This window comes from Eptesicus fuscus, chromosome 16 (genome assembly GCF_027574615.1).
Source record: "Eptesicus fuscus isolate TK198812 chromosome 16, DD_ASM_mEF_20220401, whole genome shotgun sequence".
NCBI classification, from domain to species: domain Eukaryota; kingdom Metazoa; phylum Chordata; class Mammalia; order Chiroptera; family Vespertilionidae; genus Eptesicus; species Eptesicus fuscus.
The window spans coordinates 23,477,494-23,490,961 of NC_072488.1; the positions used below are offsets into that span (position 1 = coordinate 23,477,494).

The 13,468-nt window shown below is 45.2% G+C and overlaps 1 protein-coding gene across 3 annotated transcripts in view; it reads left to right on the forward strand.

The window, feature by feature from the left end:
• CAMKMT (calmodulin-lysine N-methyltransferase) overlaps positions 1-6,132 on the forward strand; it is a 298,063-nt gene extending 291,931 nt beyond the window's left edge. For all 3 annotated transcript variants that reach the window (XM_054728017.1, XM_054728019.1, XM_054728018.1), the window contains one exon: positions 5,562-6,132. In XM_054728017.1, coding sequence (XP_054583992.1) covers positions 5,562-5,663 — 102 coding nt within the window. In that variant the 3' untranslated portion in view covers positions 5,664-6,132. The remainder of the gene's footprint in view (positions 1-5,561) is intronic.
• The last annotated feature ends 7,336 nt before the right edge of the window (positions 6,133-13,468 follow it).

Sequence of the window (13,468 nt, forward strand, 5' to 3'; positions counted from 1 at the left end):
GAACACGGGAGGTATGTGGGTCCTGGGTGGCCACCTTTCCTGTGTCTCGAACTTTAGATTGTCAGCAGCTAGTAGACAGCAGCGTCCTCTTTTTCCCGCCTTGTACACTATCCTGCAAAGCATCGTTCCCTAAACCCCTAAGCATGCCTCTGACCTTGACATGGGCATATTTCTGTCTATACCCACAGTTAGCACTCCATAAATAATCATGGGCCCAGTGGTCCCACAAAAGTAAAATTTCATAAGTAGGTGGCCTTATTTTTATCTCTTCATAATTGCTTAAGAGTTACATTCCCGCCCTAACCGGTTTGGCTCAGTGGCTAGAGCGTCAGCCTGCGAGCGTCAAGGGTCCCAGGTTCGATTCCAGTCAAGGGCGTGTACCTTGGTTGCAGGCACATCCCCAGTGGGGAGGGGTGCAGGAGGCAGCTGATGGATGTTTCTAACTCTCTATCCCTCTCCCTTCCTCTCTGTAAAAAATCAATAAAATATATATACTTTTTAAAAAGTTATATTCCCCAACTTGGGGACACTGGGCTAAGAAACAGTCCCCCTCCCCTCTTTTGCTTGTGGTGAGCAGTGAAAGTTGCATTTTGTTCTCAGGAAGTAGCATCCTAAGGGGATATTCTGAGGAGTTGGGGCGTCCTAGGTAAATGCTGCAGACGTGGCGCCCACGATGTTGATTTTTGATAATGAGCTCAATTGCCGCCGGATTGGCGGTGAGCTTCTAGCAGGAGCACGCCTCGTCCCTCGGCACCAGAGCTAGGGTGCTGCGCTCTCCTGCCCCAGCCGCGTGTACCCTGCGCTGACCCAACCCCAGCTCGCACGCGGAGGTCTCCTTGGCCAGGGGAGGGTGCCCGGACGGGATCTCTCCCGGAGGCCAAGCAGGGGGGCAGTGGGGAGCGTCCCCACCCCTCGCCGAGCCCGGGTGCCCTTCCCCCAGGCGAGGGGGCGGCTCCAAAGCCAGCACCCCTGTGCCCTCGGGTCCCTGCCCGCCTCCCACCCGCCTGCCGCGGGCTCGGGGACGCGCAGGGGCCGGCGGCCGCCGGGAACCTCCACCCTGGCCGCTTTTGTTTGCCGCGTGCTAATAGCCGGGGCTTAAAAGTTTTCCATCTTGAGCGGCAATCAGCTTTCTTCCTCCCCATCTCCGGCCAAACCCCCACGGTCCCAGGGCCGAGCTCGCTCCCAAATGGAGGAGCGGCGTTTTCCTGCGGGCCGCGTGTTATCCTCTTAGCCCTACTGTGCTGGAATAGAGCGTAACCAGCTGGAGGACTGTAAGACGCCTGATAATGCCGCTCTTTTCCGCTGTCCCGTCTTAATCTTGTTACACAAATGGTTGTGAAGAGATTCATGAATTTTAATTTTGCCCTCTGCATTAGTGCCTCACGTCACTCATACACAGCTGCCTTCTCTGCCGAGGTTTTCACCCCTCCTCTTACAACAGGGGGAAAAATTAGTTACAATCTTGGCAGTAGTGCAAGGTACAAAAAAAAAAAAAAAATCTACAGATTTAGGCAACCACCCATGAAGCTGATTACCAGTCAGTGATCAGGAGGAACAGCTTTGCCTCTTAAACTTTTCACCTCTCATTGTTAACTGTGAAATTTTATTTCCGTTCAAAAGCAAGCCTGTAATCAAAACGGTGCCATTCTGCACTTTTCTGCCAGTGTTTTTGCTAAATGGTGCCCACACCATGCAGCCAGCATGCTCGGGGACCAGGCAGCTAAAGGTGTGGTGTGTTGTGTGTGTGTGTGCGTGTGTGTGTGTGTGTGTGTGTGTGTTTAAATACTGCCTTTTTGTTCGTCCAGGCAATGGAAAGAAAAATAAAACACCTCCCTCCTCCTCCTCCCCAACCTCTGGGTCTCCCCCAGGCTGGGAATGAAATGCACTGCCCGGTGGTGTGGCTGGGAACCTTTAAGGATGTGAAGATAGCAGACTGTTTAGCAAGGTAGAGACCTGGCTCTGAGATTGCAGCTGGCTTGAAATTAGTTGATAAAACTACTCTCATTCATGCAAATATTCTTTGAAATATAATTTTACACGCCATAGGTATTTTTTTTGTTCTCTGTCAACTTTCACAAAACCACCCGTGTGCTTATTTTCTGTATTTCTGTACTTAGCCGTGAAAATAGGCTCGGCTCGGCTGTGAAGTCAGTACATTGTGTGAAAAGCACGGCCATATTGCACTTCTGCCTTTCTATTCAAAATGCCACATCACAAGTGGCTGGTGCTTATAATCTGTGTGGCGGGCTGTTGATAATTGTGGATACTGTAAAGGGTAAACAGTCTGAACTCCTCTCCTGCTGCTGCTGTTCCCGCCACGGCAAGGCTGAGCGTGTGGCATCCAATTATGAAGTAAAGTATAATGTGACTAATAGCAGCTATATAACTTGCTTCAGTCTTCAAAGACCCTGTTTTAACCTATGAAATTGAAAAATTGTTTTATTCATAATTTCCCTTTTGTTCATTTTTTTCCCCCCAAGGGGCTTTTGTATTTCTTAACATTATAATTATTCGTTGGGCAAAGAAGTACAGCCTGGGAAAATGGAATTATTCTTAAACCACGTAACATTCCCCCGTCAAAGCAAATAGTGCCCAACAGCTTTGTGTGTGTTCAAGTGCCCTCACTGGGTTCAGAATGGTCTGGGGTTGGGGGGTAGGGCTGTCCGCTCTTCCCCACCTTGGGGAAGGGCTCACCTTCAACACCGGGCGGGCCCCTGGTCCCTCCCCCAAGGAAGCCTCGGCTTTGGCCTCCAGAGGTCAGCATAGAATCCAAGCTAAAAGTGATTTCTAACCGATATTTACAGAAGATTTATTTATCCCACATATTACCTCAGGGCCTTGATGAAGAGCTCATCTGAGTCTGTATGTTAGTGCATTGTGAGTGAGTAGGTCAGCTGACTCACGCTGAGTAATCAACTTTGCCTCATCCCCAGTCCCTGAGGAAGAATTTAGCTAGCGGCCCCTCTGCCCGGTGAAATATTTCAGCGTGGTCCTTCTGTCACCACGGCAACAGACATCAAAGGTATTTACAGTTGGTAGGTCCCTGTTAGTGGGTGTGGTTTGGGAAGTTTGGGAAGCCATTTCCTGTGTGTTTGCTGTTGTTGTTAATTAAAGAGTGATATTGAGGGATGTGTGTTTAAGAATAACACTGTCATCATTTCCGTGGCAGCCGAAATCCACGAGGCTCCTTCTAAATAGATAATTACTCATCAGTAAATAGAACAAACTCCATGTAAGAAAACAGAATGAAGTCACGTGAGTGATTGTTCCACCAGCAGATCTTAGGGAAATGGAGGAGGAAGTAAAGACTGGGTGCCTTTACTCTCCCCAGGAGAAAAGGAAGAGCAGGCTCCTGGCTCCTGTCCTGAATAGTGAGGGCGTGCCACGGTTTGGGAATATGATACAGAAGGAATATGCGCTTTGAAAAGATTCAAGTTATGCCCCAGATTTACTAATCCAGGGAAGTGTCATGTTGGAGCCATTCATTTAGCTTCAAGGAGGAGGGGGAGGTTTGTCTGATTTGAAATAATAAAGGAATTGGTTCCATGTATAGTGAAAAAAGGTATTTATCTCTGATTCTTATAAATTAAAAAATGAATTAAAATTTGGCTCAAAAAGATTGATTTTGCCTTTATAAATAGTAATTTATTATTTGCTAGAAAACATACTAGGTGTACCAGTTAATAATGCAGATTTTGTAATCAAAGAAAACACGATAATTTCAAGAGAAACATCAAAAGTGCTTTACTCAAAGTAATGTCCATTGCTAGCTACACATTTCCCCCATCTTTCAACTAATTTGTGGATACCGTCCCAATAGAACTTTCCTTGTTTTGAGGCAAACCATTCAGAGACCCAATTTTCCACTTCTTCATTCATTTTAAATTGCTGCTCAGAAAGTGCGTGTGCCATCGATCGGAACAAATGGTAATCTGAAGGAGCAAGGTCTGGTGAATATGGTGGGTGGGTTAATACTTCCCAGGCAAGATCTTTTAACGTGTCTTTAACTGGTTTTGAAGTGTGTGATGGTGCGTCATCATGAAGCAAAATTACGTTGCCGTGTCTTCTGGAACATACTGCTCATTTTACGATCAAAGCATGGTTCAAATTGATTATTTGTTGTCAGTAGCGATCAGTATTAACAGTTTCACCTGGTTTTAGAAGCTCATAATACACCACACCTTCCTGATCCCACCAAACGCAGAGCATTGTCTTCTTTCCGAAGCGATTTGGCCTTGCAGTCCATGTTGATGGTTGACCTGGATCAACCCATGATTCTGTGCGTTTGGGGTTCTCAGAATAAACCCACTTTTTATCGCCAGTCACAATTGGATGCAAAAAAGTCTTTCTTTTGTGCCGTTGAAGCAATATTTTACTGATGACTTCTCGGTTTTCCATTTGTCTTCCATTCAGTTGATGTGGCACCCATTTTCCTTCCTTTAAAACCTTTCCCATTGCTTGTAAGTGATCGGAAATAGTTTGCTGAGCAACGTTTAATCTTTCTGCAAGTTGTTTTTGAGTTTGACATGCATCTTCATCCAATAATGCTTGTAATTGTTGGTCTTCAAACTTTTTCGGTTGACCTAGATGTTCTTTGTCTTTCACATCGAAATCATCACTTTTTAAAGCGTTTAAACCAGTGTTATCTTGAGATGGAGCATGTTCACCATAAGCTTCCCGAAGTATACGATAACTTTCAGCAGCACTTTCCTTCAAAATAAAGTAATGAATTAAAACTTCCCACAAATGCTCTTTCTTTGGCATGAAATTCAACAATTTTAAGTGTAAAAATATCTGTGATGTTAACACCTTCAGAAAATTTGACATATGAAGTTTTGAAGCTTGTTGTCAATACAACGAAATAGAATATATATCAAATCGCATATCTATCAACATATGTTGAAAAAAATCCGCATTGTTAACCGCTATATCTAGTATAAATGTGACTACCAGAATTCTTCTAGCCAATGAGGAAAAGTGGACTTCATATTGGAGAATGCTGATGGGATTTGCACATCTGCCCTGGGAGGGCCCTTGGAAGTCCACCTGAGCGCTATCAAAGCTTGCTGCTCTGATTGTTGGAATATGTTTTTCCCGCCAGAGAAAAGAATTGTTGAGTTACTTATCATTAATATTAAAACCCCTAGGGAAGGACCTGGAGAGTCTTTGAAATGTCCTGGGCCCCACCAGCATTTCCCTGGTGCCCAGGTGTTGCCACGGTCTCCAAACAGGGATCTGAGAGGCCTGCCCACTGGATTCCCGGTTGCTGGTCGGGGACAGAGAGGGCCAAGAGCGGAAGCTTCTAGGCCAAATGGCTGGCCAGGTCTGCCTTCACTGAAGTGCCTCAGAGTTCCTGAGGGTCACAAATGCAGGGTGACTAGTTACGAAAAACACCCATCTTGATGCGTAGTGTTGACATGTCAATGCCACTGAGTTGCTTTTTTTTTCTCCCAGAACAATATATTTAGGTAAGAAGTCTTCATTATACTCAACATTTAAATCGACTGGTAAAAATTCCTAATCTGAGTCTCCTTACCTTTTTTTTTTTTAATTGTTTTCAGTTGAAAAAGGAAAACCAGGATATATATGAAGAAAACCTTCATTACCCACTTCTGCTTATTTTAACCAAAAGTGGAGAGAAGACTAAGCTGCTCAAAAGATGAAGAAAACATCAAGTACACAAGGAATATTTCCCAAAACCAGAAATCTGTAATGTGTGTAACATGCAGCAAGCCACTGGCTTCCTGTCCAGCCCCCAAGAGGTGCTCCCGCCCCCGCCACCTCGGCGACAGTCCACGTATGATCATGAAGCCCACCTGTCCTCACCCACATTATTCCCCAGCCATCCTGGTCCTCTTTTCTCAGTCTGCTTGTTGCTCTTCCTGCACTAAACCTTTGTTTGTCTTTAAATACCTATAAACAGCCTGTCTGCTATTTGAATTGGACTTGTAAGCACCCTAAATATTTTTGCCTCTAATTGAGACAGAATTTCCTTTGGTGATTGCCACCCCCGTTTTAAAAAAATACCTTGGTCTTTGTTCCATTTGGTGGCAGTAGTTTTTTAATGTGTAAAACCGCAAACATGACAATTCTATCTTGGTTAATAAAAATAAAGCATTATCTTTCTGAACTCCCTCAAATTAATTTGTGTTAAAGCTGCCATCTCTTTTCCTATCTCCCTTGCTCATTCTCTTTTTTTTTTCCCTTTTAAACAGGACGGTTTTTTCCCTATAGATGTATAAGAAATGACTCCATCAGCCCAAAGCCTTATAAACTGACCGTTTGTCCTCTGGACACAATAGCGTGGCCAGCCCTCTGCTCCTCCTCTCCAATTATGTGTGATTAGTCTCAATGTGTTATGTCAAGGAGGAGGAGTGTGCTGAGTGCTTATTATCTGTTTAGGTACAAGAAGAGCACATTTAGGCTCTGACTATGAATGAAAAGTGAGCCTTTATCAGGGCTCACATCTAACTGCTGCTGTTCTCCAGGCCTCTTTCAAAATAGGTCCTTCCCAGAGAAATTTTGAATAAATGGTTGATAACCTAAACTGCAACCACGGGAGTTTTAAGAACTCAATCACACAGTTATCTCATTTAAAGTAAGTATATATTGTTATATGCTATGAATCAAGTGTATAGTAAACATGTAATAGGTGCTACCCGGGATTAAGAGAGAATGCCTTTTCTGCAGGGAACCCAAGCATATTCCTGCCTTGTGCATCCACGAGATGCTCTAATGCCTTTTGTGGAAATTCAGATGTTTATCTGTGAGGAATCATCTGCTCCCACTTTAGTAGTCATGTCATTCGTAGGTTACATCCTCCTATGTTTATAAGCGTGTAGTTAGTGTGATGCAATTAAAGGGACACTGAGTGCGGGGGGAGGGGGGACGAATCCTTTTGCATGTTAAACAAACTTAGCTGTCATAAAAACAGCGACTCTCAAATGTCTTCTCTGCTCCCTTCTATCATCAAACAAATTTTTCACCATCAGTTTGCATGTCCTTGTATTCACCACTTTTTCTGCTCCATTAGAGCACCTAGATGGATCTCGGAAGGCATAGGTCAAGTCGCAGTTAGATCGTACATTTCTTTCTCACAAAAACTTGAATTGCAATGCCAAGTGATGGGCTAACATCACAATAACAGCAATTTATTCCTCTTTGGATAAAACAGCAGTCTGTTCTCAGTGCTAGATAAAGACCAGGGCAATGCAAACCAGCCATTTAGCTGAGTAGTTCAGCTAGTGGCAGCTCTCCTTGGGCGACTGTGTAGGTAGCACACTGGCTTCATATTTTCCTGTTTAAAAATTAGAATTGGGAATGTTTTAAAAGGCAACACAGGTAGTTCCATTTGTGCTGGCAGAAATACAGCAGGAATTATTTCTTCTGTAAAACCTGCAACCAAATCTGCCAGACAAAGAAAACCCATCTCTGCAGTAGCACCTAAGATGGTCTATTCTTTCTGTTTTTCTTTTGAAATACAGAACAGCAGCATCATGAGAATATTTCCATTTTTTTCCTCATGAAAATACATGAATTGGCAAGAATTCAATTTGCATTCGTGTGTTGTGGGTAGTAGAAATCCAGTGTTTATTTCTCTAAGAGAAATTGTATTTTAAAAAGTAAACCAGTAATTTATTTGTATTTTTATCTTTTTCGTATCTAAGAATAGTGTGTGCAGTTACCTAAGCTTGAGACAGTATAAGAATTGAGCTGTTCCTACCAAGAGATACCTAGTAAACAAATGTGCTTATTGTGTGATTAAAACCTAGAGAATCTCCTGTAAATTGTTGAGGATTTCATGGATCTCCTCTTTATGGGATCCTCATCCAGAAATGTCTCTAGCCAGGTTCTTTGTAAGTTTTTGAGAAACAAATGTTGTATATTATTGAATAATTTAAGTGTTGTTGTTTTTTTATTTTCTTACATTTTAATGAAATCCCAATATTGAGAAGGGGAAAATATAGCTGCTTTGGAAAGTTGATCCATTTACATTCCTTTTGAGCTTCATAATTAAGAATTATTTCTATGCATTGGTATTGGGTTGTATACCTTGCATTTAAATGCCCCATTCCATAATTACCTATTATGTAATTATGCATGTGTTTGTTTCAAAAGACAGCCTGTCTACTTAGCAAATCATAAGAATTATCATGATACTCCCTTCCCCCTGTACCTATATCTTCTACTAAAACTCCTCCTTTTCCTTTGTCATGCTAAGTAGATCTGGTGGGATGTGAGAATGTTTCTAATACCACCCATGGTCAGTTCTAATGCGGTGATATGAACAGCCACATATAAGTTGGTTATAAGAAATATATTTTATTTTATAGCAGGACATATGCTGTGAATTGGGATAAAAGCGTTAGAAAAGACTACCTAAGAGGTTGTTGCTATTTTGTATAAATTGTGTATTTTGTTGGCTTTTTGACTGAGCATGAAAATGTAAGTTCCATTAGGGAAGGGTAATTTAGGTGCTCAGTATTCAGCAGAAAACTTGTCTGGGGCATAAAAGCTTTTCTGGCTGGTTCCTCGGGTGTTTCAGAGAAGAGCTGCCCGCCCCTTGCTGATTTTCCCTTTGGCTTCAGGAGGGGCTGAATTTACCACTGCATACCTGTTGAATCAATCTGGGGGACCCAGCAGTTAACTGAGTGAATGGAAGGATTAGTGGCTCTCTGGAGCCCTATTGCAGCAGCCAGGTGTCTGTCCTAAACTAGTTAACTGCTTTTGAACCTGGTTTTAATACCACAGGCAGGAGGTGGTTGTGGTGGTGTTTTGTTTTGTTTTTTTTTTCTTCTCTCCACTCTCAAAATGGGGCATGCCTTCCCCTCAGGGTTAGACTTTTGGGTTTTTTATTTGTGTGTTTGTTTTTAAATAGAAATAGACTGTTCTCTTCCCTCAACCCAGCTTCCATGGAGTTTGTCTTTGCACTTAGTCAACATTTGACTTGTTTCCAATCTATGCCAAACAATTTGGTGGCATTGCCCAGCAGGACTGAGGAGGGTGGAGAGCAGGTTAGCCACATGGAAATCCAAGTATATGTAGACATAAGCACACACACACTTACAGGGAAGATGAAACTGTTCAGACCATAGTTCTGGGCTCCAGGTCCCAGGCCCCACCCCAGATTAAACTCTGAGTTCAGACTGTATGAAGTGTCTTGTCTTCTGCCGATTGCATCACATGGAGGAAAGATTGATTTGCAAGTAAGACTAGGTCTCCTTCAAAACTGAATTTCGACAGAGGGCAAATATCTTTTCCTGAGAGGACGATTTCCAAATTAGGAAGGAGCCTGATGGTGTTCATTAAGCCTGAAATGCTGTTTTAATTCTCAGATGTCGTTTTACCCAGAGAGCTCACTGCCCAGGCTGTGGCTACATGCTCACCGCGTTCTCTGCCCTGGAAGTCTGTGCATTTGGAGTCTACGTTTTGTCTTTTTTGTCCCCGTGACTTTTCAATTAATACATTTTTTAATAGATAAAACAGATCATACTGTGACTTTTAAAATGTCAACAAGCTTGTGAACAGAAACGTAATAAAATGGCTAATAGGAGATTCAATAGTTAATAGAGGGCCTGAAGTGTGAGCAAATACAGTAGCTGTATATTGGAAACTGTGCAAGTGAAGATGGCTTTAGTATTGCAAACTGAGGAAGAAAATTGTTTTTAATTAGCACCTTCATAAGAACTGCTGATTAATACTGTTTTGTTTGGTGAAAGCTTTCAGCTGAGTAATTTGTGCAGCCATTACAACAGTTTTGTTAGAGCGGGACTCCTGTTGTTAAACACAAACAGCAGATGATAATGGTGGAAGATGAGTTTGTCATGTAACAATTTACCTTATTGAAAAAAGCTTTATGTAAAACCCAATACAGTAGGTACCAGCAGAAATCACATATTTTAAATCCTTCCAAAATTGCAGTGTGCCATGCTTGTGTTTCTTTCTTCCTTTCTTTTTTTTCAGGGACTAGAAGCAGATTTTATATTATTTATAAAATTATATACACAATTTAAAGGTGGTGTAGCATGGACAGACCACTTTCTCCGCAGCCGTTTGCATCGGAGCAGCAAAGTGGCCGTGTATTCAAACACTTTCTAACTACACAAAGCAGGTTGGAAAATGGAATCCTAATTAAATAATGTTACTCAGATGTAAATTTGCATGGGGACTGGAGGTAGGGAAATGGGAATGGGTGTTTCTGCCTTAGGTGGGTTTATCACACATAGGATCTTTAAAAAAAAAATCTTTCATTCTCTAGGGAAGTTTAATTAGCCGCTCCCCCCCCCCTTTTTTTTTTCTGGAGGTGTTTTAACCGACCAGGGAAAAGAGTGCCCATTCAGTGAGACCAGACCAGGGAATAAGAGGCTGATTTTAGTGAACTCCTCAAAATGGATATTGCACCAGCCAGAAGCATGGGAACTTTTTTCTTTTTTACATAAAATGTAATGGTAAAGCATATTTGCATTAAAATATTACGCTAACCAAGGCTGGTAAGAACTGTAAATTATTGGAGTGGCGTAATAGAGCATGAGATTTTTTTTTTTAAGACAGGCCTTCGGGGTAATAACAAGGGTTGAGGCTCACGACAGTGCCAAATAAGCTTTAGACAGCATAATAGTCTGCAAAGAAAGCCACAGAGCACTAATGTGAAGGAAGAGCTGTCCACCACATGCAGCAAAAATCACCAAAGGTCATTTTATGGTAGCAATTGTGACATAAAATTGGTGGTCATGCTACATGTCTAATACTCAGCACAGCTTTATAAATGATGGGCCCCTAGCGATGGCTGTCATTAAGTGCTTTCATCATAATAAACTTTAAACTGTTGGCTTTATGAATCGCCAGCTAGCTTCAGCTGTTCGTTGGATGGAGCTTGCAGTGCCTTAAGTGTGACAAGACCTATTAGGAATTGCAACCATGTTTCAAGCGTACTTGGCTTCCCCGCTCCTGGGGTGATTGCTGCCTATTAAACGGCTTCTGGGAAGCTTTTCCTCCAGCAATCTCTGATCAAGAGCTTTTTTGGGCTTTGACCTGCATTTCCTTCGAGACTTTCTCTGAGGAGTTTTATAAGAGCAAAACTCCAGAGGATTTATAGCCACTTCTGATTAATACCTTCCCCGTTTTTCTAGCAACTCTCCCACTGCTGCATAGAGAAAAGCTTTCATTGTTCCTGAGGTGCTTATTCGTGACCTTTTCTCCGCTTCCTGATTCCCTCCAACGGGTTCTCTCACTGAAATCCTCGGGGTGGAACCAGGACTGCCGGTGAAGTTGTTACTGCCGGAGAGACGGAAGGAAGGAGGGAGACTCTTTTATATTTTTAAAGAATTCCATCCCCGGCAGCCTGGCCCCGCCCATTTAAACACCCGCTGTGACGTCACCGGCCGCCCGCGGTACCCACCGCATCCTCCCTGAGCCCTCGGTGTCAAGTGAGCCGACACGTAAAGATTTCATGATTCCAAATTACACTTTCATTAGCCTTTAACACGGGAAGTCTTTTAGTTTCTATAAATCTTACAGTGGTTTGCTGTCTGTCCTACCGACGTGAATAATAGATGTTGGGGGGGGGGGGCGGAATCGCTCGTTCAAAAAGCCAAGGCATTTAACTTACAAGGACTAAATACATATTTCAGAATCACTTAGCAAGAACTTTAATTGCTCCTTGTTGTTTTTTTCCAACTGGAGGTCGACCCCCCTCCTCCAGTTTCCTTTTGCTCGACTCCGATGTGTGAGAGATGGTAAAAGCTTTCCATGTCTAAGTCCCTGTCTGAATGCTCTCATTTCAATACTCTTAACACTCTTTCTTTTCAGCTAAGTCGTGTCCTAAAGATAGCTAAGGGCACGTCTCAGGTGTGGACCATTACACAATTAAATTAGCAACCCTCCGAGGGGCCGGATTAGAACTCAGCAGGGAACCCCTGCGCGTTGGAGCGCCGAGACCAGCTCCCCAAGGGCAGGGCTGTCGCCATCCACAGTGCGGGCCCGCCCGCTCGGCGGCCTCGGTCGCAAACTTGTCTTACCTGGGAACGTGCTGCAGGCTAAGCTATTCTTTCCCCGGGAGTAGGTTTCCGTGGCTGTCAGATTGAACGGGAAAGCCATTAGCGAATGTGTCAAGCCGGAAGGGAAAACGAGTTGGAGGGCTCGCGGCCTTTCACACACAAAAGGCGCCCGCCCAGCCCGCCCCGCCGCGAGCCGGCCCGGGGTGGGCCAGTGCACGTGGAGGCCGCGGCCCAGGTGCAAGGGGTGGGGGCGGGGCGGGCTGCAGAACGCCCCGGAACAAAGGCGCCTCCGGGGGCCTGGGCCGAGGTCACCTGCGGCCTCCAGGGTAGATGAAGGGCCGGAGAGGGCATTTGGAGGAAGGGAGGCCGTTCGTCTTTGGGAAATCGATTCGTCCCACCCTGCACAGGGCATGTGCCCTTCCTCCTGGGGAGTCCCAAGCAAATGTACCCCCAGGTCCTCAAAATCGGTGATTGCCTGGCCTCTGTGAGCAGACGGACCTCCCGGGCCTGTGCTCTGCCAGGAGCCGGTGCCCGTGCAGAAACTTTCTGCTCTTTGCAGCGTCTCACCCCCTGCTCTCCCTCCTTCGGGCGCCCCCGCCCCCTCTCTCCCCAGGCTTCTTTCACAATTAGGCTGCAAGTGGAACTTTCCCCCACTCCCTTATTTTGAGATTTCTTTTTCCCCTCGGTGACCTGGGCTGCACTTTGCCCCCACTCCCTGCCTGCCAATCTCTTTGGGGTTAGGGCCTCTCTCGCGCCTTTCTTGCAGGCTCCCCCTCCTTGAGAGCCCGGGAGGCCCAGCCTCCCAGAAGCCGACCTCCTTCCCGCACTGCAGCCCCCCGCGGAGGAAGGAAGAGGCCTCCCGGGAATGAATGGCTGGTGAGGAGGTTTTCCATTTGTCTGCAGCCACCAGGAACCGGCCCGGAGGCAGCGCTCCTCCCGCACCTCCTCGGCAGCCCCCTCGCCGTCCAGGTCCACCGCCACGTTTGGCGGAGGGTCTGCAAATACTGGTTTGCTGTGTGAGGGCCAGTCCGGAACGAGGCCTCCACTTTGCAAATTCAGTTCCACTTTCTGATGGTTCGCAGTCTAGCGGTGAGGAAATGTGGACCTGCAGCGTGTCCCTGTCCGACAGGATGGGAAAGTCATTGCCTGCGTTCGCAGTCTGCCTTCTGATGGGCCAGCTCTCCCTGAGCTCGGGGGCGCGCCACCGGGGCAGGAGACTGGGCGTTTAACAGCGTTGCCCTCCTGACCCCTGCTTTCACCTCCAGGTGCATCAGCCTTGGTTTTCCTCCCCAGGCTTTATTCTCAGGAACAAAGGCCACAGCCCTGGCTGGCCTATGTTTTGAGTGGAGGCACTTTCCTCTCTCTCCTTTCTCTTATATAAGCAGCATCTCATGATGCCAGGAGAGGACAGAAGGAAGCTGCTCAGAGCTCCTGAGCTGTCCCAGGTCTTTCCTCTCCCCTGGGTACTCCCG